At 48.7% G+C, this 16,512-nt stretch overlaps 1 pseudogene and 1 gene segment (V, D, J or C); both read right to left on the reverse strand.

Annotated features, from left to right (window-relative positions):
• Positions 1–2,061: 2,061 nt before the first annotated feature.
• On the reverse strand, positions 2,062–4,532 carry LOC119567928. The segment is given in 2 exon segments: positions 2,062–3,622; positions 3,979–4,532. Coding segments are annotated over 2 exon segments (492 nt in total).
• On the reverse strand, positions 4,530–12,709 carry LOC119563597 (annotated as a pseudogene).
• Between the last annotated feature and the right edge of the window lie 3,803 nt (positions 12,710–16,512).

The following is a 16,512-nucleotide window of genomic DNA, read 5'->3' on the forward strand; positions in this document are numbered from 1 at the left end:
GGACAATAGCCCAGCGTCTCAGCAAACACTTGACTTGAATGTTGCTCCCAAGTCCTTCTGAGCTTCCTGAACTGGTTTAACCTGTCTCAGAAAGCACAGGAGAACCAAGGACTTTGGATGATTGAGAGGTGTTTCCTGAAGGGTAAGGGAGAGATATAAATGGAAATTAAGTGATACAGACAGAGACCCAGACCCCCAGAGGATGGGGATCTGGGAGAAGATAGGCCAATTTAGGACTATAGATAAGGCAAACATGTATGTAGATCTTTTATTGTTTTAATATATTTTTTCTCTTAAGTTATGTTTGGTTCCTAAATTTGGTTTGAGAAGGCTGTTGTAGATCACTGATTTCACTGCGGACCGCAAGCTTCTGAAGAACTTCAGGTGTCCAAACCCACTTGGACCTGTTGGGGTAAGCACGGTGGATCCACAAGGCACCGTAGGCCAGGACTTGGTCTAAGAGTAGAAGACTCACAGGATAAGGATTCCACCCTAGGGAGGTAAAGGAATGAGTCTTCATACCTGAGAGGATGGGCTAAGAGCTGCAGCTAGCCCTGTAACTGTGACCCTGTGGAAAGTGAACATTGATTTAAATCCATGGCAGTTCAGAAGTTGGTACAGCTTCCTAGTGTGCAAGTAAGTGCTCTGTGAACTTTCTAACCCAGGTCCTCAGCTGGTGTAAATTGGTGCAGCTCCCCTGAAGTGAATGGATTTAGGCTGACTGATACCAATGGAAGATCTGGCCCTTTTTGTGCCTGGGCACAGGCAAAACACCTTTGCACCATCGGTTCTCAAAGTCCCTGTTTAGGCCATGATATGCTGATCTTGCTCAGTAATATTTGCAGTGTTACCAGCTCTGATGTTCGGTTTAAATTCCCTGCTCCTGGAGATAAATGATTACAGGAGAATCTCCGTGTTCATTCAATAAATAAATAAAACAAAAGTTTCTAGCCTTCATGCCTGAAGCGACAACCTTGAATATGTAACCTGAATAGTACCTTAAAGGATCAAAAGACGCGTGGGGGGGGGGGGGGAGGAAGCACCCACCTTGATTATTTTAATATCTGAAGGTTTTTGAGCCCATCTAGGTGGTTTTTGAACATGTGGGCCGGGCAATAACTCCTGTGTACAGTCTACGCTGAAGAGAGCAACCTGGGGAGAGGCAAGTGCTACACTAGCTGTAACGTTACAAGTACCGCGGTGACCATGTCAATTAGACCGTCACCGTGAGAGGGACTGTACGGATACAGGTGGTGAGCTTTTGAACATGCCCAGTCTGACCTAGAACAGAGGGTCTCAACCTTGTTCTTTCTCAGCCCCCCGTCCCTCCCGCCGCGCATACACACACACACACACACACGGTATAAAAACTCCACAGCCGACCAGTGCCACGACAACTCGATTTCTGTATAAACCCAGGACCTGTGTTATGGGGTAGCAAGCAGGGCACTTTCTTCGGGCCTCGGGGTGTCCCATGAAGCTACATTGCTCAGGCTTCAGGTTCAGACCAGTTGGCAGGGCCGGGGCCGGGGCTTCAGCCCCATGCGGTGGGCTTTGGGGTTTCTGCCCTGCATGGGCACCCCCTGAAACTGGCTTGCTCCCTCCCCTCCAGGGGGCCCTGGGCTCCTGGTGGAGAACCACTGAACGAGAGGTTTCCAGCAGCCTGATCCCTCTGGGCTTGTCCACACCTAAAGGGCTGCAGCGGCGCTGCTGTAGCACTTCACTGAAGACGTGCCCTATGCTCTCTCCTGTTGGCACAGGTAACCCACCTCCCACGAGGCAGGGGCTATGTGGAAGGGAGAAGCTCTCCCGTTGACATGTAGTGGGGCCGCCCCTCACTGTCCCACTGTGTCCCTCCGAGCACAGAAATACACCGCAGCGTCTCCCAGCCTCACACGGCGCAGGGCCAGGGTGCTGGATTCTCTGTCGGCGGAGATGTGCGGGGCTCCCGCCGGCTCGGGGGTTTTAGTGGTTTCCTTGTATCCGATAACTACAAACTGGGGTCCCGGGTTCGGGAGCTGCCGGTACCAGACTGTGCTGTCACTCGCCTTGGTGGTGAGGGGAGAACACGTGCGGTCCAGTTCGACTCCCTCCAAAGCTTCTGCGGAGCCCGGCTGCTGAATCTTGGCTCTCCCCGGGGCCAGTAGGAGCGAGAACCAGCAAGAGAATTGATTCAGTGGGTGTGAAACTTCCGAGGGACCCTAGGGTTAAATCCCCTTTCGCCAGCCCCCATCCAGTGACTGCCCCGGGAGTTTCGAAGTGCCAGGGAGGGGGAGAATGCAGGGGGAAGGAGAAAGAGGTGTGGCTGGATCGAGAGAAAAGAAGAAGCGTGTGTATGAGGAGAGATGGGGGGTGCATTTGCTGAGGTGGGGGGGATGTAGGGTGGAGGAAGGAGGGGGGTTGGGGAAGATAGAGGTTGAGGGAAACTGTTATTTTACTCACTGATAACAATCAGCACAGTGGCTAACACGGGGGCTGTTGCAGCCCTCCTGTGTCCGCGATGTGTCTGTGTCGAAATGTAGAAGCCACACTCCACTGCGAAACATTAACAACGGTGCGTGAAGGGAGGGAGCTGCCCTTTTTCTCTCTCGCCAGCCCCCGAAACAGTCAGAGAGACGGGAGCTCTGGCCTTTTCCTTTCAGCTACAGCCCCAAGAGACTTTGGCAGGGCGGGAGAGACCAAAGACGTGCAATGATGCCTTGCCTGTGGCTCCTGGCTCCTCTCTCTGTGCTTGGGAACCGCCGGCCGTGACACAGGTTAACTCCCGCCTCCACGGTGCAAATCACCGATTTGTATCAGGCGTTCAGGCAGCTGCAGCGAAATCTCACTAATTTACTTTCATCTCCCGCCAAACAGTGGGGAGTTATTCAAACGGAATGAGATTGGGGTACTCGGCCAATAAACCAGCTCCGCCAGCAGCATTAGTGCCAAAGAAGGATGTTGCTGTCTGTCTGTCTGTCTATGGGTCGATTTTTCTCTACTCGACACTTATATATTCCTCCACCCCAATGTGCTAGTTTCCCTGTAGACTATGAACTTTCCTCTCGTGATCTCGGTAGCGTTTGTGTGTGTTTGTTTGACTTTATTGGTGTTATGCTAATTTTCTTTCATGCTATTCCGTATAATGTCTAAAAAAGGTGAAGCCCTGGACTGGATCAAGCCGGTGAAGCCCAGAGCTAGCCGGTGACCAGAGAGATCTGATCCAAGTTCTGTGGTTGCGCCATTCCTCCCTTCCCCTCCCAGACCCCGGTGCCCGCCTCCCCGCTTCTCCTCACAGACCCTGCCTGGTTTTTGCTCAGCTCCCTGCCGGTCCGTGTCACTGTGTCGCTCGCGGCGCAGTAATAGGTCGCGGAGTCGCTCACTTCGCTGGCCGGTTTCCACAAGTGGAAGGATTTGTGCTTTTTCTCATGGGTGGCATCGAAGGATTTTCTGATCCCTTCATCCGAGTCCTCCCTTCCCAGGTCCCTCAGGAGGAGCCGGGGGGGCTGGCTGGGGAACTGCACGTACCAGAAGACGGCATACACTGTAGCATCATCATAGCTACAATTGAGCCTCAAACCTTCTCCCTCGGACACGGTCATGGGGCCTTGCGTCTGCATCACCGACACTCCAGTGGCCCCTTCTGGAGGGGAAAAAATAAATCCTCGTTGGCGTGAAGGATGTGACAGCTGAGATTTTTTCAAAGCCACCCAAGGGATTCTGGCGCATAGTGCGTAGATTCAAGTCAGGCGACTTTGAAAAAGTTCAGAAGCTCACGGAATGTAGGGGATTTAGGACCGTAAAGGAGAGAGAGAGGGAAGGAGAGATTGAGCGAGAGATATGCTGCCATGGGAAGGAAGACTGGATGGATGGATAGTGGAAAGAGATGTGCGGAGACAGAGAAAAGAATGAGATTATTTTAGCTGAGAATTATTGTATATTTGAAGGACGAGATCAGGGGGAAAGACATTCAGAAATGAAATAGGAAATCCAACTCACTGAATATTAAAGTCATCGCAACCAGCGAGAATTGGATTGTTAACATCCTCTCGGGGTCTCTGGTCCTCGTCTGCCGGGAGCTTTCTTGCTCCTCTCTGACCAGTCCCACGAGTTGTCCGCTTTCTCCTTTTCTTGCAGCTGCAAACCAACGCTGGCTGTCCTGAGGGCCGGAGATTTAAAAGCAGGGAAGCCGTGCTTCCGCGGGAGCTGGGGTGGTGAGCGCCTCCCTCTGCCAATTTACCCCTTCCTCCCTTTCTGCTTGGTCGTAGCTGCCTTCAGGATTTCCTCGCCGCCTCTGCGAGGAGGCAGGTGGCCTCACGAATGAAAAGCCAGGGGGGTGGAATAGCTCCGTGTGTCATCATGTCTATACATGGGACATTCCTGCTGGTTCCGCAGTGCCCTCTGCCGGGAAACCCGGTGAACTGCTGAGAGAGGGGAGCTGAAAATTTGCATGGAGTGACTGTAATTAGGGTTTCTTTGTCGTTGCTATAAAACGGGCCAATATAATTAATTAGGAATAATATTTTTTAAAAAAATCCAGTTTCTTATGGGATAAGGATTTACCATCCTATAACATGGCTATTAAAATATTTTCTCTCTCTCTCTTTATTTTTATGGGTTTATCTTGCTTCCCTCGTATGGGAATGACTTCCACACCTTATGGATAGCAGCAGCAACGTCCTTAGAGGACTTCAGAGCTCTTTCCATGTTAAGTGTAACAGTTCTGCTTGGAGGGTCAGAGGTTTTGGTTGTATTAATATCCTTTCTGTTTGTCTCACGTTCATTTGTTTTAGGGATGCTAACGATTAATAATATAATAGCAGAAGAAGAATTTTGGTTGCGTGGGTGGTGGGGCTGGATAGAAGAGGGTCACTCTTGTGTTATTGTATCAAGGCCCTTTTTGAGACTCATACACAGAATAAAGGGGTGAAACTGGGCCCTCGCTCACATCCGTGTAGTAGCTCCAGAGTCACTCCCCTGCAGTAACAGACCTACTCTGGAATTACATCACTGCGGATGGAACTACACCCTTGGGGTTTGGGGGTAAAATTTTCAACAGTGCCTTCATGACTTAAAGTCTAAGTCCCATTTTCCAAAGATGGAACGGCATCCTTATAAACTGGGAAAAACCTTGTTAGGGGGGTTGAGTTAAACCCTCGTGCAAACTGATATGTGAACGTGCCCTTCAGGTAAGATCGTTTTAAGAAAGGCTTAAGAGACCGCACACCTAAAACAAAACCGAATGGCATCTGCCCAAGATCGGGGTGGAGTGAGTTCCACTGGGTATTGTAAACAGAGGGGAGTTCAGTGGGGCTCATTTGCCATCGGAGAAGAGGGACCAATTTTCCCCAGAACCTTGGCTTGCCTCCTCCCAGAGTTTCCCTAGGCCTAGGTGCTCCATTTCTCTCCCTCCCCAGTCCTGGCAGGATATACTATAATCACACCGAATGTTCTGTATGATGACACAGCCCTCCCCACCCTGAATTTCTCTGAAATGATGCCGGGGGAGGGGGGAGGAAACAGAGAAACGGGAAACAGACAAGAACAGAGAGGAGAGCGAAAGTCAAGCAGCAGCCTGTGTGCACAGCGGTTTCCCGGGAAAAGCCAGTGTTGGCTGAAGCGCGCTGTTAGCAAGAGAAGCTGTTTCCTTCTGTTTTATTCCTTCTGCTTTGAAAGCTGCAGGAATTTGCACGGTCCTGGTCAATCAGTAAAAACACAGCAAATAAATATCGGTTACCAACTATCCAAATCCTGCACGTAGGCAGCGGGTTAGAGTAGATGGTCCCTGATAACCCTGTTATCACAACAGGTAGGTCCACAGGGCCCCAGACTTTGACTAGATGCTCTGGTCAAAACAGCATTTGGGAGCCTAAAACCTCTCCAGGTGCCTCTCTGGATCTTTAGGTCCCTAAATACCTTTGTAAATTTGACCCTCGGAGACTTTTTTTTAATTGGAAGACCATAGAAATTAGGCTTGTAATTATCTGGGTCGCTTTGGACACAGTCATGAACTTCTACATGCTATTGTTCAAATCTGAGATTTTCAAAGGAGCCTAAGGGAGTTGGGCGCTTATTGCTCACTGGAGTTCCATGCGTCCATTCTCCTGGCGCCTTTGAGGATCTCAGCCCGCAATTTGATTATCCGTGTGAGCTTCCTTCTCTTCCTGCCCAGGACTCTCAGACTCGGGGAGGTTTTTGTTCAGCTCGCCCTGCATTTCCTCTCGCTGTGCCTCTCACGGCGCAGTAATACACCCCCGAGTCCTCCACCGCCACCTTGGTGATGCGCAGCGGGGCGGACCGGCCGGAGGGGTCAATGGACAGTTCAAACCGCTCCGACGTCTCCGCGGAGTTGTAGCCAGAGATCACAGCTCGAGGGGCAGCTCCGGGGCGCTGATAGTACCAAAAAATTCTCTCGTAGCCAGTGACACTGTGGTTACAGGGGAGGTCAGCCCTGCCCCCCGCCAGGAAAAGCAGAGCAGCAGGCTGAGAAACCTTCCCGTCCACCGCTCCGCCTGGGAATAAAATAATAATAACAGAGCATGAAAAATCCCCCAGACACAGACAGGGAAACTATCAACAGCAGCTTGAAGTGTCGCCGAGAAGGACACCTGGACACAGGCGAAAATTAATAAATACTAGGGGGAATAATACCCAGAAATGCCACGTGGGAATCTGACTCACTGGAAACAAGGAGCAGCGCAGTCATGGAGACCAGGATTTTAAGCATCCTCTCAATGAAGATTCGGTGTCTCTGCGCTTCTGCAGGGACCGGGTCCTTTTTCTCTCCACTCAGGCACCCCCTGCCCCCAGCAATGTCAGAATTAGGCCCTTTCCTCGCAGCGGGAAGCCGACCTCTGTCTTCTGAGGGCTGAAGGAATCCGGGAACGCTGCTTCCGCTCCGAATTAAATTGTGACTCTTGGCGTCAAGCATCAAATCTCTCCGAGCCTGGTTGGTAGCTGCCTTTGCGCTGAGCTGCTAGAAAGTCTCGCAGGGTCCGGGAGGGGGCGGGGGGGGGGGTTGGGGGGGGGGAACTAGTTGTCCAGAAACACCAGGGAGCGCGCTCGTTTCTGGAGCTCTCCGGTCGGCGCGGCAGCGCCCTCTGCCGGGCTCTTGTCTGAACTGCACGGCGCTACGGGAGAGCAGAAAACTTTGTTCCGACTTTCCTAGAGGAGTCGCGGTTTCTGAAGGAAGGAAAGTGGGGGGAAGGGCTAGGTTAGTTTTCTTTGTTTATTGTTGCTATAGAAACGCGGATGATTTTACAGCCTTGAAGCCAGAGATATTTTGCATTCGGCTCCCTTAAGGGAACATGTTTTCCCACTGGAAATGTTTAGTAATGAACTTTCCTTTCGAAAGGTTTCAGAGTAGCAGCCGTGTTAGTCTGTATTCGCAAAAAGAAAAGGAGTACTTGTGGCACCTTAGAGACTAACCAATTTATTTGAGCATAAGCTTTTGTGAGCTACAGCTCATGAAAGCTTATGCTCAAATAAATTGGTTAGTCTCTAAGGTGCCACAAGTACTCCTTTTCTTTTTCCTTTAGAAAGTATCCCATAGGAAGAAAAGGAAAGAATATGAACTTGTGTCTCAGATTTCTTGTAATCTAGTCACCTCAATAAACACATATGGCGTGACTCCAGATTTACTCTGCTATTCACACAGCTGTCCCAGGATCAGCAGACCTGGGTTCCAGTCCCCGTCGCCTTACCCTATGGCCCCGTTGACTCCACTGGTGCGCTGCCCATTTATAACAGCTGAGGATGAGTCCCCTTGGCTACCATGGAGTTACACTGCTTTTCACCTGCTGGGGAGCTGCCCCTGCATCTCCTCCGCCAAGCTGCCTGTCAGAGGCTGAGGATTTTTGCCCTGAGCCCAGCTCTGCCTGTGTCACTGTGCATCCACCGCACAGAGGTAGCGGCCTGAGTCCCCCAGATGGGAGTGGGTGATGTGCAGAGAGCTGCGTTTCCCACTTTCCAGGCGCTCGCCTATGAACCGCCCCACAGTGACATTGTCATTAGAGCTCGCGGTCAGCAGGTGGGTCGGCCCTTGCCCAGGCATCTGCTGGTACCACTGGAAGATTTGGTAAGCGCTGGTGAAAGAGCAGGACATTGTGGAGACCTCCCCTTCCCCTGTAACCAGCCACTCGGGGCTCTGAACCACTTGGGCTTCGCAGCAGGAGACTGGAGGGAAACAAAATAACTGCAGTTAACATGAAGGTTATTGCCTGTTTACCTATGGAAATGGTTCTCAAACTTTTTTGCTGGTGACCCCTTTCACATAGCAAGCCTCTGAGTTATAAATTAAAAACACTTTTTTGTATATTTAACACCATTATAAATGTGGGAGGAAAAGTAGAGTTTGGGGTGGAGGCCGACAGCTCGTGACAGCCCCCCCCCCAATGAAATAACCTCTCTATCCCCTGAGAGGTCCTGAACCCCAGTTTGAGAACCCCCGATCTATGGCTATGTCCCTCTTTCTTTCTTCAGCCTCCATCCATTATTCTGTTTTTCCTCCCCTATATCTGCCTTTTTGTACATATGTACAGATTCAAAATACAGATCTTTCCATCAACATCTATTTATTTTTCTCTGTTCACTCCCCAAATCTTAAAAAAGCAGGACAAGAAATGCTAACAAAGAACTCCAAAGGATTTTATTGTTCAAATAGATCAGAGGCTGAGATATATCCCATTGGCAGACCCCTCTCTCCTTACAGGTGCAATAGCTCTTAGAGACAGACAGACAGACAGACAGACAGACAGATCCCTACTGGCAGGGGAATGAAGAAGAGCTAGGAGATCTTGCCCCACACTGACTTCTAAGAATCTGCATCTATTTATCCTTTAGAAAGAGAAAATATTGTTTCACTCACAGAGAAAAACAAAGGTGAGGAGAAGGCTCCAAAGAGCAGCTCCACTCTCTGAGCCCATGGTAAGCTCAGTTTCTTCTCTCCTTTGCAGAGGAATATACCGAGGCAGAGTCAATCCGTGGAAGGTTTTCAGGAGCCCAGTGGAAATGAGAATTCTCTCTCCCCTCAGGTTTCAGCCTTCTCAAGGGGAAGGATTGTCCGCCTATAGAGGCTGCTGTTTCATTGTGTGCCCCGGGGAGGAACAGCAGCTCTGTGAACTGGGCTGGGCTGGGTACATTGAGGACAGCCCGGACCTCAGGCTGTGGGAATTAACCAGGGTCTGCAGGGGAGGAGGGTGCGCACTCTAGCGCCATCTGCTGCCCTGGGACAGACAGGGGGTGGGAAGAAATTATTTGCTTCAGGGGAATCCTAGGTAGAAGGTCATGGGAATGATAGAGAGCCATCCATTCACAGCTTCACCACCCATTTACTCTAATGGATCTATGCCAATTTACAAGAGCTGAGGATCTGTTCCCTTGAAAACTCTGAGAATTGGTAGGTAAAATCCCCTGGCAAGCAAATTTATGGGGGAAAGAATTTACGAGAGTTGGCAGTTTTTTAGAGAGATATTATGTAGTGCACAAGAGCAAACTATCCCAAGGTATAGGAAGTTTAGGAAGTATGGTCAGAGGCCACTCTTGCTCAACCAGGAGGTTTTCAATTACCTGAAACTCAAAAAGTGAGTCAGGCAAAAAATAGAAACTGGGTTAAATTATAAAGGATAAATATTAAAAAAACAACACAAGCATGTAGGGAGCAAATTAGAAAGACCAAGGCACAAAATGGGAATAAAATTGGTAGGGTCATAAAGAGTAACAAAGTAGTTTACAAATATATAAGAAGCAAGACCAAGGGCACAGGGTAGCCCATTACTCAGTAAGGAGAGATAGGCAAGAATAACAGAAAATGCAGCAATAGCTGAAGTGTTAAATGCCTTTCAGTTTTCACCCCCCCAAAAATTTAAGTGATTGGGCCATTAACATAGTGAGCATCAGTGTAAATGGGGCAGGATCTGAGGTTAAAATAGGAAAAGAACAAATTAAGAATTACTTAGACAAGTTAAATGTCTTCAAGTCAGCAAGGCCAGATGAAATACACTCTAGAATACCTAAGGAACTGGCTGAAAAGATCTCTGAGCCATCAGTGATTATTTCTGAGAACTTGTGGAGGATGGGAGAGATACCAGAGGACTGGAGATGGTCAAATATAGTGCCCATCTATAAAAAGTAGAATAAGGGAAACCTGGGGAATTATAAACCAGTCATCTTAACTTCAGTATCTGCAAAGATAATGGAACAAATAATCAAACAAGCAATTTGTAAGCACCTGGAGAAAATAAGGCAATAAGTAGCAGTCAACATGGACTTGTTAATAACAAATCATGTCAAACCAAAGTAGTATCCTTCTTGGGTAGGATAACAAGCCTTGTGGATGGGGGAGAAGCCGTAGATGTGATATGTCTCAACTGTAGTAAGACTTCTGATACTGTCTCACATAACGTTCTCATAAACAAACCAGAGACATATCACCTAGACAAACCTACTATAAGGCAGGTGCACAACTGGCTGGAAAACTGTACTCATACAATAGCTATCAATGGTTCACAGTTGAGTTACAAGGGCACATTGAATGGGGTCCCGCAGGGATCTGTCCCGCATCTCGTTCTATTCAATATCTTCATAGATGGTTTGGATAATGGCACAGAGATTACACTTGTAAAGTCTGCAAAGGATACCAAACTGGGAGTGGTTGCAAGCATTTTGGAGGACAGAATTAGAATTCAGAATGATTTTGACAAATTGGAGAAATGGTCAGCATTAGTAGGATGAAATTCAATAAGAACAAATACAAAATACTCCACTTACGAATCAGTTGCACAAACACAAAATGGGAAATGACTACCTAGACAGGAGTACTGCAGAAAAAGATCTGGGAGTTATAGTAGCTTACAAACTAAATATTAGTCAGCAACATAATATGGTTGCAGAAAAAGTGAATATCACTCTGGGATGTGTTAGCTGGAGTGTTTTAGACAAGACAAGTATTTCTTCTACTCCACTCAGCACTGATAAGGCCTCCATTGGAGTATTGTGAACAGTTCTGGGCACCGCACTTCAGGAAAAATGTGAACAAAGGACAGGGGGCAGTAACAAAATTTATTAAAGTTCTAGAACACATGATCCATAAGGAAAGATAGAAAAAACTGTGTATGTTTCACAGGAGAAGAGAAGGAGGGGAGACATGATAACAGTCTTCAAGTAGGTAAAAGGTTGTTATAAAGAGGAAGGTGATAAGCAGTGAGGACAGGACAAGAAGTAATGAGTTTAAATTCCAGCAAGGAAGATTTAGTTTAGACATTAGGAAAAGCTTCCTGTCAGGGTGGTTAAGCATTGTAACAAATTGTCTAGGTAGGTTGTTAGAATCTTCATCATTGGAGGTTTTTAAGAACAGGTAAGACAAACACCTGTCAGAGATGGTCTAGATAATACTCAATCCTACTTCAGTGAAGGAGACTGGATTATACAACCAATTAGTGTCCCTTCCAGTTCTACATTTCTGTAATTCTGTGACTGACTGCAATGGAATTGTGCTGCCTTACACCATCTTGAGATTTGTCCCTGCATCTCCTCCACTAAGCTGCCTGTCAGAGACTGAGGGTTTTTGCCCTGAGCCCAGCTCTGCCTGTGTCACTGTGCATCCACCGCACAGAGGTAGCTGCCTGAGTCCCCCAGCTGGGAGCCGGTGATGTGCAGAGAGCTGCGTTTCCCACTTTCCAGGCTCTCGCCTATGAATCGCCCCACAGTGACGTTATTAGAGCTTGTGGTCAACAGGTGAGTCGGCCCTTGCCCAGGGAGCTGCTGGTACCACTGGAAGGCTTGGAAAGCGCTGGTGAAAGAGCAGGACATTGTGGAGACCTTCCCTTCCCCTGTAACCAGCGACTCGGGGCTCTGAACCACTTGGGCTTCGCAGCAGGAGACTGGAGGGAAACAATATAACAGCAGTTATCATGAGGAATATAAGATTGTGTTGCATTGCCTGTTTATCTATGCCTCTATCTATCCAGCCTTCTCTCTGCAGCCTCCGTCCATCCATCATTTTATTCTTCCATCCCCGGTATCTATATCTGAATGTCTATATATTGATACAGGTAGAAATAGACCTTTCCATCAACATCTATTTCTTTCTTTCTGTACTCTTCCCTAATCCTTATAAAGCAGGACAAGAAATGCTAACAAATAACTCCAAAGCAATATTATTGTTCAAATAGATCAGAGGCTGAGATATGTCCCATTGGAAGACCCTTCTCTCTTTAGAGGTGCAGTAGCTCTTAGATAGATAGAGAGATAAAAGATCTTGCCCATCACTGACGTCTAAGATTCTGCATCTTTTTGCCCTGTAGAAGGAGAAAGTATTGTTTCACTCACAGAGAAAAGCAAAGGTGAGGAGAAGGCTCCACAGAGCAGCTCCACTCTCTGAGGCCATGGTGAGCTCCGTTTCTCCTCTCCTTTGCAGAGGAATACACCGAGGCAGAGTCAATCCGAGGAAGGTCTTCAGGAGCCCAGTGGAAACGAGAATTTTTGGTCCCTTCAAGTTTCAGCCTTCTCAAGGGGAAGGATTGTCCGCCTATAGAGGCTGCTGTTTCATTGTGTGCCCCGGGGAGGAACAGCAGCTCTGTGAACTGGGCTGGGCTGGGTACATTGAGGACAGCCCGGACCTCAGGCTGTGGGAATTAACCAGGGTCTGCAGGGGAGGAGGGTGAGCCCTCTAGCGCCATCTGCTGTCCGGTTAGAGAAGGGAGGATGCGGGGAAATTCTTGGCTTCAGGGGAATCCCAGCTCGAAGATGGTAGGAACGATACAGAACCACGCACCACTTCACCCCTTTACTCCAATGGAGTTACCGCTGATTTACACCGCCTGAGGACCTGCCCCATTAGCTACAATAGAGAGCGTCTGAGTCGCACCAGATCAGGATTTGGCCTAGAGATGTAAATGAAGATGTTGCTGATTTGCACCAGCTGGGGGTCTGATTCAGTGTCTCTGATTCATGTGATTGCAGAGCCATTGGCCAGTATCTTTGAAAACTCATGGCAATCGGGCGAGGTCCTGGACGACTGGAAAAAGGCTAATGTAGGAGGATCCTTGTAACTACAGGCCAGTCAGCCTCACCTCAGTCCCTGGAAAAATCATGGAGCAGGTCCTCAAGGAATCAATTCTGAAGCACTTCGAGGAGAGGAAAGTTATCAGGAACAGTCAGCATGGATTCACCAAGGGCAAGTCATGCCCGACTAATCTAATTGTCTTCTATGACGAGATAACTGGCTCTGTGGATGAGGGGAAAGCAGTGGATGTGTTATTCCTTGACTTTAGCAAAGCTTTTGATATGGTCTCTCACAGTATTCTTGCCAGCAAGTGAAAGAAGTATGGGCTGGATGAATGGACTATAAGGTGGTGTGACAAAGTTCTGAGCCTGTATTGGTGGATCCTGTGCTTTTGGGCAGATTCAGTGGCCTCAGAAACTCTATAAGACCCCAATGTGACCTCCCTTTCTCAGTGTAGTAGTAAGAGTCACAGCCTATTGAATTACTTTCATCACAGGCCAGTATGGGAGATGGAAAGGGGGATTACCCCACAGTCTCTGTTGCTCCGTACAGCTCAGTGTGCTCAGCTTGGCCTCCTGCCTGGACCGAGTCCTGCTTCCCCTCTCAAGGGGATCTCTGTAGAACATGGGGAGAAAGAAGGGAACCCAGGCCCACCCTCTACTCCAGGTTCCAGCCCAGGGACCCTAATGTTAGCAGCAGCTGGCAGCTTTCCCTTCACCACTGACACTGCTTTGATTCCCTGGGCCACTTCCCCATGGTCCTCTATTTCCAGCTTCACCCTTACCTCAGGATTCAGCGATGCCTCTTCTTCTCCTCCAGCTCCCTTCACCTGGGCTCTCTCTACAGAGAACTGGAAAGGAGAGCTTTTAAGCAGTAAGAGTGGGACCGTAATTGGTTCCAGCTGTCTCCATTTAGCCTAATGTCCTTAACCAGTTAATAGGCATCAGGTGTCTTGATTGGCCTGGATAGATTCATAGATTCATAGATATTAAGGTTAGAAGGGACCATTATGATCATCTAGTCTGACCTCCTGCACAATGCAGGCCACAGAATCTCACCCACCCACTTCTGCGATAAACCTCTTACCTATGTCTGAGCTATTGAAGTCCTCAAATCATGGTTTAAAGACTTCAAGGAGCAGAGAATCCTCCAGCAAGTGACCCATGCCCCATGCTACAGAGGAAGGTGAAAAACCTCCAGGGCCTCTTCCAATCTGCTCTGGAGGAAAATTCCTTCCCAACCCCAGATATGGTGATCAGCTGAACCCTTTGCATATGGGCAAGATTCATCAGCCAGATACCCAGGAAACAATTCTCTGTAGTAACTCAGATCCTTTGTCTGGCTATCCAGGGAACAGGGACCTGATATACCTGCCTTCCACCACTCTCTTATATCCTTCTGGTCTGAGTCCATCACAGTGGATAGAAAGCTCGCTAGACTGTCAGGCTCAATGGGTAGTGATCAATGGCACCATGTCTAGTTGGCAGCCGGTATCAAGAGGAGTGCCCCAAGGGTCAGTCCTGGGGCCAGTTTTGTTCAATATCTTCATTAATGATCTGGAGGATGGCATGGATTGCACCCTCAGCAAGTTTGCAGATGACACTAAACTGGGAGCAGTGGTAGATATGCTGGAGGGTAAGGATAGGGTACAGAGGGACCTAGACAAATTAGAGGACTGGACCAAAAGAAATCTGATGAGATTCAACAAGGACAAGTGCAGAGTCCTGCACTTAGGACGGAAGAATCCCATCCACTGCTACAGACTAGTGACCGAGTGGCTAGGCAGCAGTTCTGCAGAAAAGGACCTAGGGGTTATGGTGGACAAGAAGCTGGATATGAGTCAATAGTGTGCCCTTGTTGCCAAGAAGGCCAATGGCATTTTGGGCTATATAAGTAGGGGCATTGCCAGCAGACCGAGGGACGTGATCATTCCCCTCTATTTGGCATTGGTGATGCGTCATCTGGAGTTCTGTGTCCAGTTTTGGGCCCCACAGTGCAAGAAGGATGTGAAAACATTGGAAAGAGTCCAGTGGAGGGCAGCAAAATGATTAAGGGGCTGGAACATATGATTTATGAGGAGAGGCTGAGGGAACTGGGATTATTTAGTCTGCAGAAGAGAAGAATGAAGGGGGATTTGATATCTACTTTCAATTACCTGAAAGGGGGTTCCAAAGAGGATGGATCTAGACTGTTCTCAGTGGTAGCAGATGACAGAACAAGGAGTAATGGTCTCAAGTTGCAGTGGGGGAGGTTTAGGGTGGATGTTAGGAAAAACTTTTTCACTAGGAGGGTGGTGAAGCACTGGAATGGGTTACCTAGGGAGGTGGTGAAATCTCCTTCCTTAGAAGTTTTTAAGGTCAGGCTTGACAAAGCCCTGGCTGGGATGATTTAGTTGGGGATTGGTCCTGCTTTGCGCAGGGGGTTGGACTAGATGACCTCCTGAGGTCCCTTCCAACCCTAATATTCTATGATTCTATGAACAGTTACTTTAAACCAGCTGGGGATCCATCCCTGCTGCAGCTCTTCAGACGAGCTGCCTGTCAGAGGATGAGGGTTTTTCTCCTGAGCCCAGCTCTGCCTGTGTCACTCTGCTCTCACTGCACAGAGTTAGATGCCTGAGCCCCCAGCTGAGAGTCAGTGATGTGCAGAGAGCTGTGTTTCCCATCTTCCAGGGACTGCCCCATGAACCGCTGCTCTATAGCGTTGTCCTGAGGGCTCACAGCCAGCAGGTAGGTCAGGCCTCGCCCAGGGAGCTGCTGGTACCAGTGGAAGGTTTGGTACTTGGTGGTGAAAGCGCAGGACAGTGTGCAGACTTCCCCTTCCCTAGTAACTGATGACTGGGGGCTCTGATCCACTTAGGCTTTGCAGCAAGAGACTGGAGGGAAACAAAATGCCAGTTACTTTGCCTGTCTACCTATCTGACCATTCTTCCCTATGTGCTATCTCCCTATCCTTCCCTGTGAAGCACCTTTCCGTCCATCCATTGTCCCATGCACAGTATCTCTCTACCGAGAATCTTCCCCAGTCTTGAAAAGAGGCAAGAAATGCTATCAAAGAACACCAAGGCAATATGACTATGTAAATAGATCAGAGACAGAGCTGGGTCCCATTGGCAGTCCCCTCTTTCCCATAGGTGCTGTAACTCTGAATCAAACAGAGCAGGGAACTGAATCAAATACATCTCCAGTCATTCCTAGTTCAATGTCCGACAAGCAAAGCAGCTGGCTTGGAAGAGCCCAAAGTGTTCTGAGCAGAAACTGACAGTACAAGTGAAGAAAGACCCAGGGGACTTGCAGCTTCATGATACTCGGGGGCTGAGGTGAATTTCTGACACCGGTAGCAACCAGGCACTGAGATGCAGTGGGTGCCTGGCTCATCTCAGCCTGATTTTTTGTTATGCTCAGACACAGCTTGTGACACACACACCAGCCTAGGATCCTGTAGATGCCTCAGCTTGCTGACCTCAACTGCCTTCTCGGAGCTGTACAATCACAGCATAGACAAATGCACCCGGCATGAGGCGATTCCTT

The sequence above is a fragment of the Chelonia mydas genome, chromosome 13 (genome assembly GCF_015237465.2).
Source record: "Chelonia mydas isolate rCheMyd1 chromosome 13, rCheMyd1.pri.v2, whole genome shotgun sequence".
NCBI classification, from domain to species: domain Eukaryota; kingdom Metazoa; phylum Chordata; order Testudines; family Cheloniidae; genus Chelonia; species Chelonia mydas.